This window comes from Doryrhamphus excisus, chromosome 1 (assembly GCF_030265055.1).
Source record: "Doryrhamphus excisus isolate RoL2022-K1 chromosome 1, RoL_Dexc_1.0, whole genome shotgun sequence".
In the NCBI taxonomy this organism is placed as follows: Eukaryota; Metazoa; Chordata; class Actinopteri; order Syngnathiformes; family Syngnathidae; genus Doryrhamphus; species Doryrhamphus excisus.
The window spans coordinates 7,491,772-7,511,436 of NC_080466.1; the positions used below are offsets into that span (position 1 = coordinate 7,491,772).

The window sequence follows — 19,665 nt, forward strand, 5'->3', positions numbered from 1 at the left end:
TCGTCATTTAGCCCCACCCACCTACATTCTGTCACCTTTGACTGGGGAAAAATGGCGTCGAGTGTTATACGGTGCTCCTTGAAACATGTCACCAGGAATGCTGGCATACTGGGGCGTAATAACGGTTCGAAAACATCATATCTAAATAGAACGACACCAACGCGAAGTGCCGTTTCGTCGTCCTCGGGGGCAATCCTACCGAAACCGGATAAAGTAAGTGCTTTTAAAAAAACAAAAGAGAAGAAAGATGACTCATAATGGCGGAGGGACCTAGTCCTGCTTGTCACCTGTGGCCAATCGTTGTAGTGATCTAGGTATGGGTTAGCAAAGTTGTAATGGACAGTCAATATCCAGAAGTATATATTTTCTGTACAATTTAGCTAATCGCTAATAATAAACGGTCTCACATTTGAAACGTGAGTTATTTGGTGCAGCTTAATTATTAATGTACTATTGTTTGTATAATATACTGTAGGTGAAAGTCCTTTGCCACACATGATCAGCACAAAATGTCTTATTAACACGCCTTTGCACAACCAACCTCAATTATATCAGAATACTATATTTGCATTAGAAATGATGTTGCTTTAGTGTGGTTCAATGTGGCTAAAATTATCTGAAAAATCTGTTTGTACAATGCATGCTTGCCTATATTATCCACCTTATGTTCTAGTGTTTCCCCTTCTATTTGTATTAGATTACTATAGGTTGTTGCAAGATGTGCTGTGAGTAAGCCGATTTGAAAAAGAGGCAGTTCTGTACTTGATGAAAATGCAAAACGGTAAACCTTTCCTGCAAGCGAGGCTTTCTGCCCACACACTACCCCCCTGAGATCCATGAATGGTTTATAATAATAAATCCTAATGTCCAAATTTCTTTGTGTTTCCCAGACGGCGTTTGGTCTTATCCGCATGACTGCGGTGGTGGTGCCTTTCCTCTACGTGGGAACTCTGATAAGCAAGAACTTTGCTGCCCTCTTGGAGGAGCATGACATCTTCGTCCCTGAAGATGATGACGATGATGACTGAAGTGACCGCATCAAACGCCTATCTTGTGTACCTTCATGTAACCTGTGCCCATATTGTGTCAGCATGACAGTAACACATTGCAACCTGCCCTTATTGTTTTTTTTATTTCCATATATAGAGTTTATTGTTGAGTTGAATATCAGATGGTCAAAGGAGGAATGAGGTGTTTGTGCTTCCAGATATTCCAGATATCCCCAGATTTGCATATCTCCTACCTCTGTCTTATGCCATTTATCTATATCAACAAAACATATTTTAACAAATCCATATCAAGTGAGGCTTGCATAATGAAAACACCTCACTCTTATTTGCATGTTGTCAACTCAAAGTGAGTCAATAAAATGCGTCTAAAGGGGCCTTTGACATTTTTTTTTCTCATTTGTTGCTTCCATCACTCTTCCTCTGTAGTGCTGCGTTGACCAGTCTCAAGTGCTCATGGAGAGAAACCATCTCGAGCTGCCGAAACCTTCATTTCACTTTGCTTGACAAACTTTAAGCCTTGTTGTTCTTGGCTCCCTATAACAAAGCATATTTGAACAGTGAATGTATTTGCACTAACTGGTCAGATTATTATGTACACACTTATGTACAATCTAATAAGAGCCAAAATATGATTCTAACGTGTATGTGTTTCATCAAAATGCGAAATCTATAAATAGCGTTTCCAGTCCTCGCCCTCCCATCTCATGCAATGGACTATTCCATGTTACTGCGCACGTGCAGATTGGTTCAGGAAGACTGTGTCAAAAACGCAACTTTGAAGCGTAGTGTCTGAGAAGAGAAGAAATAAGTACATAGTCAAAATTACCGAAGTTGTCAACTTTTTCCATACTCCCATGTACAAACGTAGGCACACAAGAGTCAGACACTCCTCACAGTAGCACTGCTCTCACTGTCAGATGCAGAAGTATTCCGGATGAAGCTGAGCCTACGAGTGATGCGTTTCAGATGTGAGTATTAAAGCTGTAAGCTATATTAAATGTTGCTCAATGTTCTTATCAATTAGAATAAAGCGTTGAGATACATCACTTGTTAGGTAATAATCCCCCAGGAGGATTTTAAGAACTTTATCCTGTTCAGAAAATAGGATAACGTTTTGGGAAGGTATATAAACATGGCTATGTAACTAGCCATGTGTTCCAAAATTAAAAAAAATGTGTTGAGGTGAGAATAAAACTACCAGGAAGTGGAGGACTCTAAGACTGGGTTTGCCTTGGGCCCCCAAATGAATAAGTACGCCCCTATTTTGTGTCCCTTGTTCGAAGTCTTCTGGTACATACCGGTGTTGTAGGATATGCAAATCAACCAGTAGATGGCAGTATGTGCTGCTCAATAACCATATCGTGGGTAAATGCACCACAAACAAGGCCAAGATAAAAAAAAAAAAGGAAAGGATGATAATGTTGCATCAGGGAGCCATTAGTGGGGATGCAAGACAACACATTAAACAAACTTGTTCTAACAATTTGTCTCATTAAATTGGGTCCAAAATCCCTTAGCATCCGTTGGCCAAATCCAATTTCAGGAACAATTAACTAGGGCAGGATGCTGTAAACTGTACGCTTACTTGTGTGGCACTTGTGTAGCAGCAATTGTTGTTCAACATTGTTAAAAATGTTCTAATTTAACCACAAATTACTGTCGTCACTACCTCAACTTCTAATGCAGCGTTGCCAAGGGACACCACGTCTGGCCTCTGCCCTGTGATGAAATAACGCATGCGGCTAATCTCTTCTGCCAGCTTGTCTTTAAGCTCCTGAAAAAATGAAATGATATGCTTTGAAGTATTACAAGCATATACAATCAAAAAGGGGGAATTTAACTTTGATTGCTTATGGTGTGCTACGTATAACAATGTCATCAACCTGGTTCTCTAGCTTGAGCTGCTCCATTTCTCTCACTTTGCATCCAAGCTCTGCTTCTCTACTTCGTTTGTTCTCCTCAGTGCGGCTCAGTTCCAGGCATTTTTGAGAGTATCGTTCAGACAGCACATCCAACTCGCTGCGCCACATGTCGTCCTGGGGCCTGACACACATAATACGTACAATACACTAGTTGTATGGTGAAATTCTAACATGTGGCATCACGGTCCAATGCAGAACAGATCTTGAACCTGCAGGGGAGAGCGTGTGAAAAACTTAGGATTTCTTACACTCTGTAAGATGTCTCCATGTGTGCCTCCTCCAGCCTCCTGGCCTCCAGCTCCTCACTGTGGGCTGCGCTCAGTGCCTCCAATGCTGTCATAATAAAGTTTGCTCATCAGGTACTGATTTCTGTCTTGTGCTAAAACAATACAAGACATGTAACCTCTAATCTGTTCCATATGCAACAGTAAAATTTCCATGTCATGTCTTTCACTGTCTTTCACTTTTAAAAAGTGTCTTCTTCAAACGACCTGATCTACTGTAAAGACCATCAGACCATCAGGTCATAACACCATTGGTTCTGTGTTTTTTACTTTGTGTCGCTTGGGTCATGAAGAAATTATGTATGAAACTACCTACCTAAAATATCCATCCATCCATTTTCTATCCCGCTTATCCTCACTAGGGTCACTGGCAGGCTGGGGCCTATCCTAGCTGTCTTCGGGCAAGAGGCGGGGTACACCCTGGACTGGTCGCCAGCCAATTACAGGGCACATATAGACAAACAACCATTCACACTCACATTCATACCTATGGACAATTTGGAGTAACCAATTAACCTAGCGGCAGTGGTTAGCGCGCAGACCTCACAGCTAGGAAACCAGGGTTCAATTCCACCCCTACTCCGGTTTCCTCCCACATTCCAAAAACATGCTAGGTTAATTGGTGACTCCAAATTGTCCATAGGTATGAATGTGAGTGTGAATGGTTGTTTGTCTATATGTGCCCTGTGATTGGCTGGCCACCAGTCCAGGGTGTACCCTGCCTCTCGCCCGAAGACAGCTGGGATAGGCTCCAGCACCCCCGCGACCCTCGTGAGGAAAAGCGGTAGAAAATGAATGAATTAATGAATTAACCTAGCATGTTTTTGGAATGTGGGAGGAAACCGGAGTACCCGGAGAAAACCCACGCACACACGGGGAGAACATGCAAACTCCACACACGGATGCAGAGCAGGAAATTACCTAAAATAATGGCCCTAATGCTCCCTATTGTTGACACAAAGTAAAAACCGCAGAACAAATTCAACTGCCATCTTATTATTTTCCTGTGATTGACTGGCAAGCAGTCCAGGGTGTAGCCTGCCTTTTGCTCAAAACCAACTGGGATAGGCTCAAGCACCTGATGTGACCCTATACAGGACAAGCGATACAGAAAATACAATACTTTTGACTGCACCTTTAGTAGAAGCTTGTCGCTCCTCCTCTAGCATCCTTTGTCTTTGTCTTTCCAGCTCGCTGATCTCCTTCTCATGTTTCTCCTGCAGCTCCTGTAGTTCTTTCTGATGGGCTGCTTCCATAGCTTCAAGCATAGCCCTGCAGGGGGCCGTGGGTCCACACGGGCTGTCAACCTTTATCGCCATGTTGGCACGCTCTTTCTTAATGCTCTCTACTTGTTTTCGAAGGGACTGGGCCTGGAAGAGGCATTTGGAATGAATGGAAACATTTAGCCTTAAACCCGCTCCATATTAAGAGTGCCTTGATTTAATTTGATTTAATGAAATGGAGGAACTGTATGCTAATATAATTGAACTGTATGCATGAATGGTGCAGAGAAACGTTTTTTCCTCACCTCCTTTTGTAGGGCTTCAGCTGTGTTTGTTTGAACAATGTGCAACCCATTCATAGATTGGGAAGCCTCCTTAGAGCAGGATGTGTCTGATGGTAAACTGGTGACAATCGCTTCTTCTCTAGCAGGGCTCGATTCGCATGTCTGAGAATCAACCGGAGGCTCATTGGAATAGGGTGTGATTGTTTGATATGCCTGGGCTCCAATGAGCGATTGTGCAGTCATGCCCCTCGATGACAGCCTTTCCAATTCCGTCCACTTCCTGCTTACCGCTGAGTCCATGGTGTCAAGGATTGGCACAGGTACACTCCCCCTCTTCAGCTGCATGTCGTCCCACCGGCTGCCCATTTCTGTGAAAGGGACGCCGTCTTCAAACCACTTGTTCCTCTCCTCCAGTCGCTTTGCCCAGTCACAGTCCAAATCTTCTTCTTTGTGAAGGTCCGAGAACACGTTTGCATGCACTTTCACGTCAGTAAGTTGATGTGGGCCATTGGCCTGGTGGGAGTAGGTTGCTGTGGTGTGGGAATGTGTTGGCTCAAAGTCGGGGCAGGTGAAGCGAGCAGCTGGTTGGCATGACGACAGTCCGCAGGAGATGGGGTTCCCTTTCTCGCTACTGCTGTCTGATTGGCTGAGGGTAGAATGAGGCAAAGTAAGAGGCTAATGTTACACATCTGAAGAAAGATGATAAAAGGGCTCTTTGCAGTCAGACCACCCAAACACATCGGTTGCATCTCTTTGATGAAGTCAGGAATTTTAGAATTCTATGCAACTCAATCACTTTTTTTTACTGGGGGGGATTGAAAATGTAAAAAAAAAAATCTTATTTATAGTACAACTGAGTTTGAAGTGACATTCTCATGATGGAAATGAAGAATTAATATATGTAATTATGTATATGTATGTATTTATTTGTAATTTGTTGGCAGCATAACAATATTTTTCCTCATTTATTGCCTTCTTTTTTAGTTATATTTTTATTAGTCATGTGTTACATCATGTGTTACATTTTAATGTCTGTTAGCTTTTTTTTTATTTAGGACAGTGCTTTGTATTTTTAATTGGTCTGTTCTGTGTTGGTCGTGATTTATGTGTTTCTATGTTTAAACTATGTTTATCTTTACCTTCAGTCAACTCCCTGAGGAAAACTGTTATATTTTGGGCGTGGAATGTGATCTAGGTCAGATATGTCGTTTTTAGACTTTACTGGCTTTTCCACTGACTTTTTTTTTTTTTTTGTACCACCAATTCCCAGTATGGAGCCACACTCACTTTATGTTGTTCTGGATGGCCTGCTTCAGTAACGTCACCCAGTTCTGCCGCAACCTAGAGGTTACTGCAAAGAGAGTGAACACTGCCCTCTTTGTCTGGGTGTGATCAAAAGACAGATACACGCACACACACACACACACACACACACACACAAATTGTAAAACAGGAAGAAGCCAGACAAGTGTAATAGTATAAAAGTATAATAAATGTGAATCTATGCAGAATAATACATGATGCCAATATTGTGGCACAGTGTGTGAGTCAATTAACCAAAAGCCCAGTACTTCAATCTGGAGGCCGTAGTTGTTCTCCACGTCACAGTTTGACACGCTGACACACGAGGAAAGGCCGATCTCTCCTTCTACATCATCCGACTGTAGCACAATAAAACAAGGAAAAAAAACTGCTATAAGAAATCCTAATTAAGTTGTTGCACGTAAAAATTGACAGTCTTTAATTGTAACTGTACCTCCTCAGCTTTGGTGTTCCTGTAATACTTCAGCGATGCATCACTCAGGACAAACCAATATTTCCTCCACTGACCGAAAATACAGAAAACAACATTATGTGTACAGTATCTCACATTTCATCTTCTTGAGGGACAGTGTATTAGTAATGAAACATGGATATATTTTTTAAGTCAGAAAACTGCAGCCCAGTTTCTTAAAGGACGTAGTCATGATCTGCTTAGCAATTCATGGTTGATGAACCACATCTCACCAGTACTGCCAGCACTCATGCACCCTGGCAATGCTAAAGCTATTTATTTAATGACGGTGTGTTGAGATATTTTCAGTGGATATAAACTTTATATTGTACTGCTATACACGGACTACTCTAATATATATTTTAGAACAGGGTAGCTGAATGTGTGTGAGTACTCACTTCATAGTATCAAAAGTTGACTCATATTAGATGTTTCAGAAAATAGGACCAAAATTGTATCTCTACCTGTCCGTTTTCATCCAGTAGAGACATCCACCCCTGCAAGTGGCAGCATCTGCAATGGGATTAGAAGGAAGAATGAGAAAGCATTTTGCTGTTGCATTTCATGCGGCAGACCTAACAATGAAATTAAGATAACAGAATAACAGAAGCTGAAGTAGAAAAAAAAGTGCATGTCAGCATGAGATAGCACTGTTGTAAGCAGAACAGAGATAAATAGAATATAATGCAATCTACCATATTTTATCATATGACTATTATGGTTAAGACTTTTAATACAGAGGAGGCCTTTGTGCATGTACAGATTTATATGCATGGCCTTAAAAAACACCACATTCAAACTGTGCAATAAATATTCTTCTCCCCAAAGAAACGATATTGCCCACAATATGTTACACAACGACACTGTTGCGTTTTATTTCAACTGTAAAGGCACATAGCATTACATTTTAACAATTCAAATCTGAGTCTTAAAACAAATGAAAATGGGCTTCTAATACCAGGGTAGTCAGTTTGGCTTATTCCTCAATAATATAGCAATAAAACTGTGAATATGGCCAGGTGTCAAACGCCTCCCTATAATATAATATACATTTATTTGTGTAGTTCATGAGTGTATGCAGTGTAATGTATGTCACTTTCTTTACTTTATCTTTACTGACACTATTCCAAAATATGGCATGTTATACACCAACATGATGGAGAATTGAATGATAGTAAACACATGATACTCACAATGTTGATGGTATCCAATGTATTAATTATGAGGGCATGAAAAAGTGACAAGGAGCAGAAATGAACAAAAGTTAGGTGAAATAAAGTTTTATGTGGCTGAAAAAAACGATTGTGTTGCAGTGCCACAGTAAAATAAGTTGCCACACATTGGAGTTATTGGTTTTTTTTTTTTTTTTACCTGAACACAATGTTATTTACATAACTCCAACTCCGAAGGTTTACTGCTTACTGTCAGAGAGTTGTCCATGCAAGAGTCTACATATAGTATGCAATTCACTATTTGATGCAAGAGAACATTACAGATGTGCTAAAGACCTGAGTGAAGTTGGCAACCACCCCAATCAAAACTCATTTTTGTGTGTGTTATGTTTCTGCTGTTTTGTGCGGTTAAAAAGAACATTTGCGCTGATTTTGTTTGTGAGTTATTGCAGGTTATTCCATAGGTCAACTAAAGTTCACCCAGCCCCCCACATATGCAGAATGAAACCAAAATAGTCTCATTGTTTGTGGTATGTTAGTGCTATTTTGTGCAGTTAAAATGGATGTTGGCCTGTTTAAATGATCATTCTCGATGTGCTCAGAATTAAACCAATATATAGTTTCGCTGCCGATAGTGAACATGTCATTGAACACAGTCTCATTCACTGGGTTATGGGGAGACAGGGTTGCTGTCCAACTGGCCAACTCTGGTCTTTAAAAAAAGAACTGTTTAGAACAGGGGTCTCAAACACGCAGCCCGCGGGCCAAATGTGGCCCGCAGGACACTAGTTTGAGGCCCCTGCCTTGATATGAAAGTTTAATGTTAGTGCGGCCCGCGCCAGTTTGATATGGATGCTGTATGGTATCATGTACCCAGAAAAAATTATTACGTTTGATTAATGTTCATGTTAAAGGTTAAATAACTGTTAATAGTTATCCTCCCTATCCGTGTGGAAGTGGTAAGTTTTTGGCTATTTAAGTTTAAAGGAAATAACTTGAAGGCTACCGTTTAGGTCGCTAGCTCTCTCGTTTGCAAGTTAGCATGTGTCTCAAGACCCTGCAGTTGCGCAATATGTTGTAAATAAAAAGAGTATAAATGTGACTATAGTCGTGTTTTGTCATGTCTACAGGGCTCTAATAATGCTTTGTTCATTTTAATCTGAAAAAAAATAATTTGTCTACCCACCAACTATATGTGGTTTCTTAAGTTTTTATTATTATTATTATATTTATTTATTTATTACTGATTGATTGATTTTCTTCATTCTTGATTTGTTTATTAATTTTTCATTTTATTTTGTGTAGAAAAATAAAAAGTAAGATATTTGAGAACAGTGGAATGTTTTATCAGAGCCTTTCTTGTAGAAAATTGGAACCAAAGCGAAGTTTTAAAAAAAAAATGTTTTTAATAAATGCGTTTTGTTTTTGTTTTTTTTGGAAAACCTGATCTGGCCCAGTCTCACCTAGACCCGAGCTCCAGTGGCCCCCAAGTAAATTGAGTTTGAGACTCCTGGTTTGGAATGTATGAATGATCGACCAAATTAACCTTCTTGTTGAAGCCTATAAAAACAAACCTAATTTTGACACTATTACTTGCAGTAAATTGAAATATTTAAAATATTTGCTGCCACAGTGGCACGACAAAGCAGTAGCAATAGCCTCCCATGCAGCCCACCACCACAACCTAAAAATCATAGGTGAAACCCTGTTAATGCTTTATATTTTAGGTAATCATCCATCATCCTGTTAGTGTTGCCTGCAGCATTCCACAATCCATTAATGTTGGCAATAAATCAAGGATGAATACCCAAGAACACAGCACCAATTCCTGTTTTTTTTTTCTCCAAAAACGCATCAGTGAATGGATAGAATGAATGAAAGAGCCATTTCCTCCCACATACTTCATAAAGAGAGAAGTCAAAGTGCTCCACAGCTCACCTGTGTCAGTGGACTGCCAGGAGGCGCTCGCTCCTTTGCCGTTGCAGGCGCCTCCCTTTGCTTCTCCGGGTTCTATTAGAGAAGGATCACAAAATGAAACCTATTTTTTTTCCCTGGTATATTTAACTAAAGCTACCTGCAAATTAAGCGATGCTGTCGACTGCCTTTGAGAAAGTCGTCCATTTTCTGAGTCCTTCTCTCTCCTGTCTCTCCCTCGCTCTCTGCCTCGGCCCCTCTCGTCCGACTCAAACTTCCAGTTGTAGAAGTCTGACTGATCTTGACGGCTTCAGAACAACATGACAGTGTTAAAATAGAGCTTTATTATCAACATTCTTTCTGTTGTAAATGTATTAGATCTCATTATTGGGTCTGAGGTGCACAGAGTCCAGAGAGCAGCCGATATAGTAGCCCTCAAAGAAAGCGTTGCTCAGACACAATGCCTTCTGGAAAAACTTTTAAATGTTGGGGGTTTTTTGCATTTTAAACTTGGTATTGGTGCATGTTTGTATATTTCGGAGGTATACTTTAAGTTGCTGTGTGATGAATTTAGTGGTGTTCTTAGTAAGGTGACATGGTGAGTCAGATTTCCTGTTGGTTGAGTGCACTGATAGCTTATGAGTGGCTCTGACCAAATAGTTATGTATTCCTCACATAGTATTTAAACAATGAGTTGTAGTTCTGAGGTAAAAGATGTCACTAGATTTTTTAAACATTTTTTTCAATTATCTATTTATAATACATATCCTGACAATCACACTCAGGCATCTCTGTGTGGAGTTTGTATGTTCTCCCCGTGCATGCGTGGGTTTTCTTTGGGTACTCCAGTTTCCACCCACATTCCAAAAACATGCTAGGTTAATTGGCCACTCCAAATTGTTCATAGGTATGAATGTGAGTGTGAATGGTTGTTTGTCTATATGTGCCCTGTGATTGGCTGGCGACCAGTCCAGTGTGCCCAAAGACAGCTGGGATAGGCTCCAGCATACCTGCAACCCTCATGAGGATAAGCGGTAGAAAATGGATGGATGGATCCTGACAATCTTGCAAGAAACATAACATCAGAAAAAAGTGACTTTATTTGTATTTACCATTAAGCGGCATGCTAAACAGAAATGGTGATGGTAAGTCATCGGCCCAATACAGTATACTACATGTAGTCACTAAATGTATATTCTAATGTTTATATGTTGGTCTTTACCTGATTTGCATTACTGTGTTCACACACCCAGGGGCGTAGCACCAAATTCTGGGCCCCTATCCATGTGTGTGTGTGTCCCTTTGCACACACACAAACTTTAGTCTGTTTAAGTCGTTTTACTATGGTTGCTGAATTGTGCTTTTTTTAGTTTGAGCTAATACAAATAAAACAAATTAGAAACTTCCCATGTGTGGAAGTGTATTTGTGTTTTTAAGCATAACGTCTGTGAAACAATCATTAAATAATTTGTTATTGAGCTGATTCACCGATCCACCTCTTCATTCACGCTCTACATCACATCACCGCAGCTAACACAACAGCATCCTGTCGCTGTTGACTGTAGCTCATCTGCTCCCCCCATATGTCCGACGTTTTAAATAAAGTAGTAGTATTACTGCATTGAGTGGTAGGTGGATGTTTAATTTACTATGCATAAAGTACCACTAACCTTTGAGTCCGTATCCTTTGGTCCCTACAAGGACTGGGACTCTGGTTCCTTCTTCTAAGCCCAGGATACTCTTCCTCTGACTCCAGCTGGATTGTTGGAATGTCAGCCAGAACTATGTAGTCTTCCATTGTCATCGCCGCCTCAGAAGTGTGACAAAAAGAAATATCAATTACCTTAATTAAATTATCTTGCCTCATAATAACCTTCAATACTGAAATAGTTTTTAAGTCAACAGTGATACACTATAACTCAGCGGGCACAACAGTAGATACACCTGCACATCTAATATTACATAATAATATTGAAACAGGTATTAATTTAACATGTTTATTGTTGGTGGGTGTATTTACCTTATTTGGCAACATAACACTTCTCTATATGACAGAAAAGTACAATCACAATAATAAACATTGTTAAATTAATACCTCTGACAAAAAAAAGCTGAACGTAATCTTTGTAACAACATGTTTTATATGCAATAGATTACGCAAAAATACCGAAAAATATATTTCATTTACCTCCAATTCTTGTGCAGTCCTCTTAGGCTCAGACAGCAACAAGGCCTCCATGCCTCGCCTCACGCTACTCCTGCTTCTGTCGCCGCTGAGCGTAATAGTCTCATCAGCGCCCTTATCCGTTTCCACTATTGCAGCATGGAGCGGCGATACAGCTGACTCCTGAGAGCACACACCTTGTTTTGAAGTGGAGGACCCACAGGAGACGGGGATGCTGAGCACAGACTGCGATGATCCCTTCCAGGAACCTGGGGAAACGCTGTGTCTGCTGTCTCTGGAGGATAGCTCCCTCTGTGATGTGCGGCTGTGTGAGCCATTTCTGCATGGGGATGCTTCCCTTGACTGAGGAGTTCTTTGGGATCCCTTGTTTGTGTTTTGATAAAATGTTGAGGAGGAGGCACGGCGGGAGATAGACTCCAGATTCCTGTAGAGCCTCTCGGAGTCTAAACTATGTTTGTTGGAAGTCTGTGACGGGCGCCTGGACTCACGACTGCATCCTCTTTGTGATTCATATCCTTCGTTCTGGAAAAAGCACTGATGAGAAGGTGTCAGTCTGGATGGTGATGCAGCCCGTGAGGCAAAGGAACCCTGTCTACGAGATGGACTGGACCTGCCGGATGTATGCTGAGATGCTGCATTACATCGAGTCCCACTTCTAGAGAGAGAGCGCATTCGGTTGTCTGATCTTCTGTATCTGTCTGGGCTCGCTGAACTGTGGCGTGTCGGAGAATTCCTCAATGAGTCAGCCCCCCTCCTAAAATTGGAGTGATAAGTGTATCTCTGAGGCGATTCACTTCTCCAAGAATCTTGCATGTAGGTTTCTTGGTTTCTCCGTTGGGATGGAACACCAAGATTGACGTTCCTGTATGGGACAGAAGCTTTGGGCTCAGGGACATAGTTGTTAGGGAGCGGGTGACCCCTCTCATAGTAACGATAAGCCCTTTTGCTGCTGTCCTCTGTCTGATCACCATCAGTCCTTCTGTCTGGTGAGAAGTATCCACTCTCTTGTTCCTTGACTCCCCTGGATTCTGGAAATCACACAACATTTGAATCTAGATATGGGCAGAATAATTCACTAGATGTGTCACAAGATTGAAACGTGGGCACTACATCTAGGATGATGATAAATACATTATTTACACACAATAAACAGGCAGCAAGACGTTACAGAAGAATGGCAGGAACATCTTAAATGTTATGTCATACAGTGGCACATATAGACAAACAACCATTCACACTCACATACCTCATCTCATATCTCATACCTATGGACACCTATGTGGGGGTGCTGGAGACTATCCCAGCTGTCGTCGGGCGAGAGGCGGGGTACACCCTGGACTGGTCGCCAGCCAATCACAGGGCACATATAGACAAACAACCATTCACACTCACATTCATACCTTTGGAGTCGCCAGTTAACCTAGCATGTTTTTGGAATGTGGGAGGAAACCAGAAAAAAACCCAAACATGCACAGGGAGAACATGCAAACTCCACACAGAGATGGCCAAGGGTGGAATTAAACTCGGGTTTCCTTGCTGTGAGGCATGTGTGCTAACCACTCACCCACTGTGCAGCCCGATAACAGTTTTTATTCATTAGATAACCACATCTTATGAGGCAAAATGGAGTGCAATACATGGCGGCAACCAGCAGAGGCAATGTTGATTTAAACTACTGTATTTTGTGGTCTAACGCAGTGATTTTCAACCACTGTGCCGCGGCACACTAGTGTCCCGTGAGGAATTATCCAATATATATATTTTTAAATTAACATTTATTAATCATTTTATGTAAGTATTATGTAATTGTCGAGTGTCTGTAGTCTAAAAACCGGCAGAGCAATGGAATATTCGTCCGTGTGGCAACACGTAGCCGATTGCCTCGTTCCGCTAATAGACTTAGTGATGCACGTGAGGTGGTTAGCGGTGTGCCGTAAGATTTTTGCAATGTAAAAAAACGTGCCGTGGCTTAAAAAACGTTGAAAAACACTGGTCTAAAGAACAATATAATGTCAGTCATTTAGTGATATTGTGCAAAAATTACAGTATACTTTTGGTATTGTTTTAAATTTTTTCTTTGATAAAGGTTAAGATTATGCATTGAAGGAACAGTGCCTGTGTGTGACTTACCTGACCCTCTGCGGGATCGGTCTCTACCTCTCCTCTCATCCATCCAGGGGCTTCGAGTACTGCAAACGAGAGAAGGATCCATCCGGGTCATATCTTCTTGGTCCACACAGTTCCTCTCTACACTGAGGGATCTTCTCCTCTGTTGAATGTCCGAATTATTTGCGGAGCTGGACAATGTAAGACAAAGCCAGTTGCAAAGGTAAACCTACAGTATTGTTAAATTGACATTTTGACAGTGCCAATCAAAACTGGACATTATGTACCATACATTCATATGAAGTTATTATTAGTAATTACAGTTATAGTTTCAGCATGTGAGTGAGGGATTGTCATTTCATGGTTCTTAAGTGTTTTCCGGTGCAGAAGTAAGAAAGCAGGTTAAAAGGATATATGTTGTGTCACCTGGATTGTATGTCAGCGTCACAGCTATCAAGTTCCCACTCAGGGCTCACACTGTGAACAAGACTCCACTCGTAGGTCCAACTACCTCTAATGTCATCACTGCTGGCGCTTGAGGTCACCTCAGAGAGTACATGATCATCATCACTAGAAGTCTGAAAAATCGGAAAACACAGAGCACCCAATGTCGTCAAGTTTGAAGTTGTCATATTAGAGACTGAAAAAAAGCACAGCAAATTTGAGTGGTTTCTTTGATAACTTGTTTAAAATCCCCATTCTTTTACCAAAGTGCACATTTACATTTTAGATCAAGAAGCAACACAACAAGAAACTTAAAAAGAGCAACTTCAATATCTGTTATGATAATATTGATACATATTACATACTGTACACTTACTGTCTCTCATCCCAATCTTCTTCCACCAGCTCTGCTCTTCATCCGTTTAGCAAAGCCAGCACGTTTTGACTGCATGCAGGACGTAACACAAGCTAGACTCCACTCACGCTCATCATTATTTCATCGCTCTTTTGCATTGCCAGAACCACCCACTCGAGTGCTTTCTCGGCCTTATCTTGATCCCAACTCCACTTCTACACTCTCATTTTCAGACCTCAAAAGCTATCTTTAAGGTTTGATCTCCTAATATCCCTCCAGAAAGTCAAACCTTTGTGCTCTTAATTGCAGGTCAGTGAAATTGATTCATTGATGCAACTCAATATTTCTATGTTGCGAGCAAAAAAAGTGTTTGCATGTGTCATATGACTGTATCACATTTCAAGCGCTGCCTATAAGCTTTCATGCATTATAGAGATTCAAATGGTAAACATCTTGTTTCCTCTTACTCAGAAATTCATTCATTCATTTTCTACCGCTTTTCCTCACGAGGGTCGCTGGAGCCTATCCCAGCTGTCTTCGGGCGAGAGGCGGGGTACACCCTGGACTGGGTGGCCAGCCAATCACAGGGCACATATAGACAAACAACCATTCACACTCACATTCATACCTATGGACAATTTGGAGTCGCCAATTAACCTAGCATGTTTTTGGGAGGAAAAAACGGAGTACCCGGAGAAAACCCACGCTTGCACGGGGAGAATATGCAAACTCCACACAGAGATGGCCGAGGGTGGAATTGAACCCTGGTCTCCTAGCTGTGAGGTATGCGCGCTAACCACTCGACCGCCGTGCCGCCTTACTCAGAAATTTCTCTTCTATCATTAATTTATTTATTCATAAATTTTCCACCACTTATCGTAAATCTGGGTCCTCTAGTTTCCTCCAAAAACATGAATGTTGGGCCAATTGGTGACTCTAAATTTTCACAGGTGCGATTGTTGTTTGTCTGCTAATGCCTTGTAATTGGCTCCGAACAGTTCAGGATGTATCCTGCCTGTCTTCCAAAACAAAATAATGACCGAGAACAAGCATCATGAGACATTTGACATTTCAGACAATACAATACATGCACGACATGTATACACACCCACTCTTGTGAAGAATCAGGTTGTGCAGTATTGTTGCCAAGGTGCATATGATTTGGCCGCAGACAGGCGCCACAGCGAGAGGGGTCAAAGGTGTTAGGCAGAAAACGCCGACAATAGTAGTCCTCAGATGGTAGAGTCACATGTTTGTTCAGATCGTCCGTCATCTGCCATGGGTCATTGAAATGGGATTAACTGGCTTAAGTTCATAGTTGGGTGTCCCAAACGTTAGTGTGATTCATTCTAGTTTCAGTTTTGGGACTGATTTATTATTTCTTTTGTCTGTTGTTTGTATTGTTTTTTGTAGTTGTGGCATTTTGGTTAAGATTTTGGATTTTTCTGTCTTACGTATGTCACTCCCTCATACCAGCAGTCCAATTTTAACCAAAATGTGCTAAAATGAGAAAACTCTACAAAGGAGAGAGACAAACATCAAAATCAGACCAAAATTGGAACCTTAACAACATGAATAAAAACCATCATTAAGACATTTTCAGATTTTTTAAATTCTGCATTTTAATTAGACATACTAAGAGATATAATAATCGGTGAAGAAATAACCGCAATGTTATTTTGCTACAACTTTGGAAAATGTTTATCATTTAAATAGAGCTGGAGTAATGAATTGATAACTCGATTATCCAATTAATCAACAACTATTTTGGTAATTGATTAATCGTTTGGTTTAAAAATATACTGCAAATATCCTGAACGTCAACATCACTATTCTGCTCACCAACAGAAAAAGAAGAAAAGCGCATTTGCGCTGTGTTGTAATGTATAACCAGCGCTATCTCAGCTTTCTTGCACAATTTCTAAGAATTCTGATACAAAATGACAATCTACCTCATCACCATGTGCTCCAATCTTCTTTCTGAAGACCAAAAGTGAACTAGCTCCTCTCCAGAGTGGTAGCCTTCAGTAACCGTCAGTCGTTTTGGTAGTGTGCAGTCACAGACTTAAAAGTTCATTGGGCTTCACATGGGTCCACATGGTGCTCATGTCCTATCAGATAGCTCAGATCTTTAGAAAGTGGACTGACTCCTCCTGACAGATGTCTTATGGAGAAGGTGTGGTGGCAACACAGTTGGTTACCATGACAGTCAATCCTCAGGGAAGTCAAATAAAGGACATCGACACCATGTGATCATCTAACAGGGTAGACCAATACGGACAGTTTACATTTGGTAATGTTTTTTATTTGAGAAAAAGCAGTAAAATCCTATTGTTTTGTCTTTAGCTATGTGATACATTCACATTGACTTGACCCCAAACTATTGTCAATTCATTCATAATTCATAATGTTTGAATGATGAAGTTATGTGTTAAATTATGTTTTTACCAAGATTCACCATTATGACCATAACAGGCCATAACATTACCAAAATAAAATAATGAAAATATAGAAATGTGTCTTTTATAAACAGTATAAATTCAGAGTGCAGGGTTATGATAGCACAGGTGTATCCAACCTGCAGCACTATTAAAGCTACTTTGACCAAAAGAAAGGAGACGTGAGCTATTGTGCCTGCCAAATTTAAATAGTACTTTTACAAAGTACAACTTGGCTCAGTGTGCTCATTTGTCATTAAATACAGGCATCATGTTTTAATAGAACACTCTTTAGTGACCACTCTGCATCAGCTGGTGAGCTACTGCTAACATAGGAGCTACCTGTTTGAGACCCTGTGATAGCGGAATTATCTTAAAGCTACATGTTTATGTTCAGCAACTTAGATACACAACTAGTGTTTTGAAGGCCACACAAAAGTGCGAGATTGTTCAGTGACACTTAAAAAAAAAAAGGAAATTTGGCCCGGGGGATAAAAATGAGCAATCTAGCTAGCTGCCGCCAGAGCCAGGCAAAATGTGTAAACAAAGATGCCAGAAAGTCAAATGAGATTGGATCACACACAATGGGCATAGATAAGCTTAGCCTCTGTCTAGCTGTCGTCGATTGACAAGTTTTCATTCTCACAATTGTAAGAAACAATCTGCAGACAAAAAACATTGGAACCAGCCTGCCCCTCATAGCGGAACTGTACCGGTCCACAGCCAAGAAGACGGCAGGCAGCATCTCCGCAAACTGCTCACACCACACCCACAAACTGTTCCAATTCCTCCTCTCTCGTACTGTTTAGCAAAAAAAAAAACAACCAGTTCTTTCCCCTGGCTGGCTTCTCCCCCCACTAAGTTATAGCTATAATCTGTAACCTCTAACATTGTAATACCATAATTAAAGCTGATTCCGATTTTGATATATCCATTCATAAAATATATTAATTAACATTTTTAAAGTGGAACACCCCACCCCGCATTTTTAAGATGTGGCAATCATTATTTTACCTTTACCTTTAGTGTGCCATGATCCCTGCATAGTTGTTGAGGCTACTTTTCACTGGGGATTTCATCCACGTGGGGGGGGGAGGGGGGGGGGGCATCTATGTAGAGTCATCCAATATGTGATAGCTTGAGCCAGTTTCTTTGAGCAAAGAACCTCCAAAGGCTCTGAGGCATAGGACTATAATTACACATTTTGGCAATGACAATTAGCAGCCAATTATTCTGGACTCATGCTGGTTGTCACATAATCTGTAATAATAATAATAATAATAATAAGAGATTCAGTTAGACATATAACTGCCATCGTTTAGCAAACTTCCAAACATTGTCACTGAAAATGCCACATTATCACAAGAAAAATATGATTGATGGGGAAAAACATCCAGGTCACACGGTGGTGAAGTGGTTAGCATGATGGCCAGAAAGTCAGGAGATTGGGAAGACCTGGGCTCGATTCTCCGCATCTATGTGTGAAGTTTGCATGTACTCCAGTTTCCTCCCACATTCCAAAAACACGCATGTTAGGACAATTGTTTGTCTTTACTGTCTGTACTGTACATACGTATATGGGCCCTGTGATTGGCTGGCCACCAGGCCAGGGTGTACCGTGCCTGTCGCCTGAAGTCAGCTGGGATAGGCTCCAGCATACCCCCCAAACCCTCATGAGGATAAGCGGCATAGAAAATGGATGGATGAAAAAAAACCCAAATCTGCATGGCCCTGTGTAAAGAAAGTTGCCCCCATTGTTAAAACATAAATTACAGCACATGCTCTAAAACCGGGCGGCACGGCGGTCGAGTGGTTAGCGCGCAGACCTCACAGCTAGGAGACCAGGGTTCAATTCCACCCTCTGCCATCTCTGTGTGGAGTTTGCATGTTCTCCCCGTGCATGCGTGGGTTTTCTCCGGGTACTCCGGTTTCCTCCCACATTCCAAAAACATGCTAGGTTAATTGGTGACTCCAAATTATCCATAGGTATGAATGTGAGTGTGAATGGTTGTTTGTCTATATGTGCCCTGTGATTGGCTGGCGACCAGTCCAGGGTGTACCCCGCCTCTCGCCCGAAGACAGCTGGGATAGGCTCCAGCACCCCCGCGACCCTCGTGAGGAAAAAGCGGTAGAAAATGAATGAATGAATGAATGAATACTCTAAAACCCTTATATGTGGCTGAATTACAACATGAGTGGACAAATTTCCTCCACAGTGCTGTAAGATACTCATTGCATGTTAACGCAAACACTTGATTGCAGTTGTTGCAAGATATTAGGTGTAGGGGTAAATCACACACAGGGCCATGTTGGATTTTTTCCCCCTTCATAATAAAACCTTCAGTTGTGTTGTTATTAACTAATCTTTAAATTTCTTTGATAATCTGAAATATTTCTTTGACAAACATACTAACAATAATAAACCAGGAACACTTTTTCACACCACTGTATGTGTGCGTGAATCATGAAACATTCACAACTTTTTTTTTTTTTTATCATTCAAACTTGTTATGTTGACATAGTGTTCCTTGGACTGCAAGTTAATTTCAGCCCC

At 41.0% G+C, this 19,665-nt stretch overlaps 3 protein-coding genes across 5 annotated transcripts in view; 2 read left to right on the top strand and 1 right to left on the bottom strand.

Annotated features, from left to right (window-relative positions):
- On the top strand, positions 1-1,384 carry smdt1b (single-pass membrane protein with aspartate-rich tail 1b). Its single transcript, XM_058046584.1, has 2 exons — positions 1-213; positions 891-1,384. The coding sequence occupies exons 1-2, from the start codon at positions 52-54 to the stop codon at positions 1,026-1,028; spliced, it is 300 nt and encodes a 99-aa protein (XP_057902567.1). The 5' UTR covers positions 1-51; the 3' UTR covers positions 1,029-1,384.
- LOC131137704 (myosin phosphatase Rho-interacting protein-like) lies at positions 1,132-15,946 on the bottom strand. The gene is made up of 17 exons (XM_058085953.1): positions 15,782-15,946; positions 14,301-14,452; positions 13,899-14,065; positions 11,772-12,796; positions 11,254-11,393; positions 9,744-9,891; positions 9,608-9,679; positions 6,962-6,994; positions 6,480-6,548; positions 6,295-6,384; positions 6,011-6,105; positions 4,745-5,369; positions 4,352-4,586; positions 3,181-3,265; positions 2,894-3,053; positions 2,680-2,784; positions 1,132-1,544 (listed from the first exon to the last, which is right to left on the bottom strand). Exons 1-17 carry the CDS (start codon positions 15,944-15,946, stop codon positions 1,521-1,523), a joined length of 3,390 nt encoding a protein of 1,129 aa, XP_057941936.1. The 3' UTR covers positions 1,132-1,520.
- LOC131101399 (ATP-sensitive inward rectifier potassium channel 12-like) overlaps positions 1,733-19,665 on the top strand; it is a 27,883-nt gene continuing 9,950 nt past the window's right edge. The window contains exons 1-3 of one of the 3 annotated variants that reach the window (XM_058046496.1): positions 1,733-1,978; positions 11,906-12,581; positions 13,946-14,097. The gene's annotated coding sequence lies outside the window, so the exon portion shown is untranslated. The remainder of the gene's footprint in view (positions 1,979-11,905; positions 12,582-13,945; positions 14,098-19,665) is intronic. The other 2 variants (XM_058046487.1, XM_058046506.1) reach the window with 2 other exon arrangements.

Excerpts from the sequence above, each read along its gene's own strand:
- smdt1b (XM_058046584.1), top strand. The coding sequence starts at position 52 with ATGGCGTCGAGTGTTATACGGTGCTCCTTGAAACATGTCACCAGGAAT. Across the intron at positions 214-890 it reads TCCTACCGAAACCGGATAAA|ACGGCGTTTGGTCTTATCCG; the intron begins GTAAGTGCTTTT and ends TGTGTTTCCCAG.
- LOC131137704 (XM_058085953.1), bottom strand. The coding sequence starts at position 15,946 with ATGACGGACGATCTGAACAAACATGTGACTCTACCATCTGAGGACTAC. Across the intron at positions 3,266-4,351 it reads GCGACAAGCTTCTACTAAAG|CATTGGAGGCACTGAGCGCA; the intron begins GTGCAGTCAAAA and ends TTATTATGACAG. Across the intron at positions 3,054-3,180 it reads ATGGAGACATCTTACAGAGT|GCCCCAGGACGACATGTGGC; the intron begins GTAAGAAATCCT and ends TATGTGTGTCAG.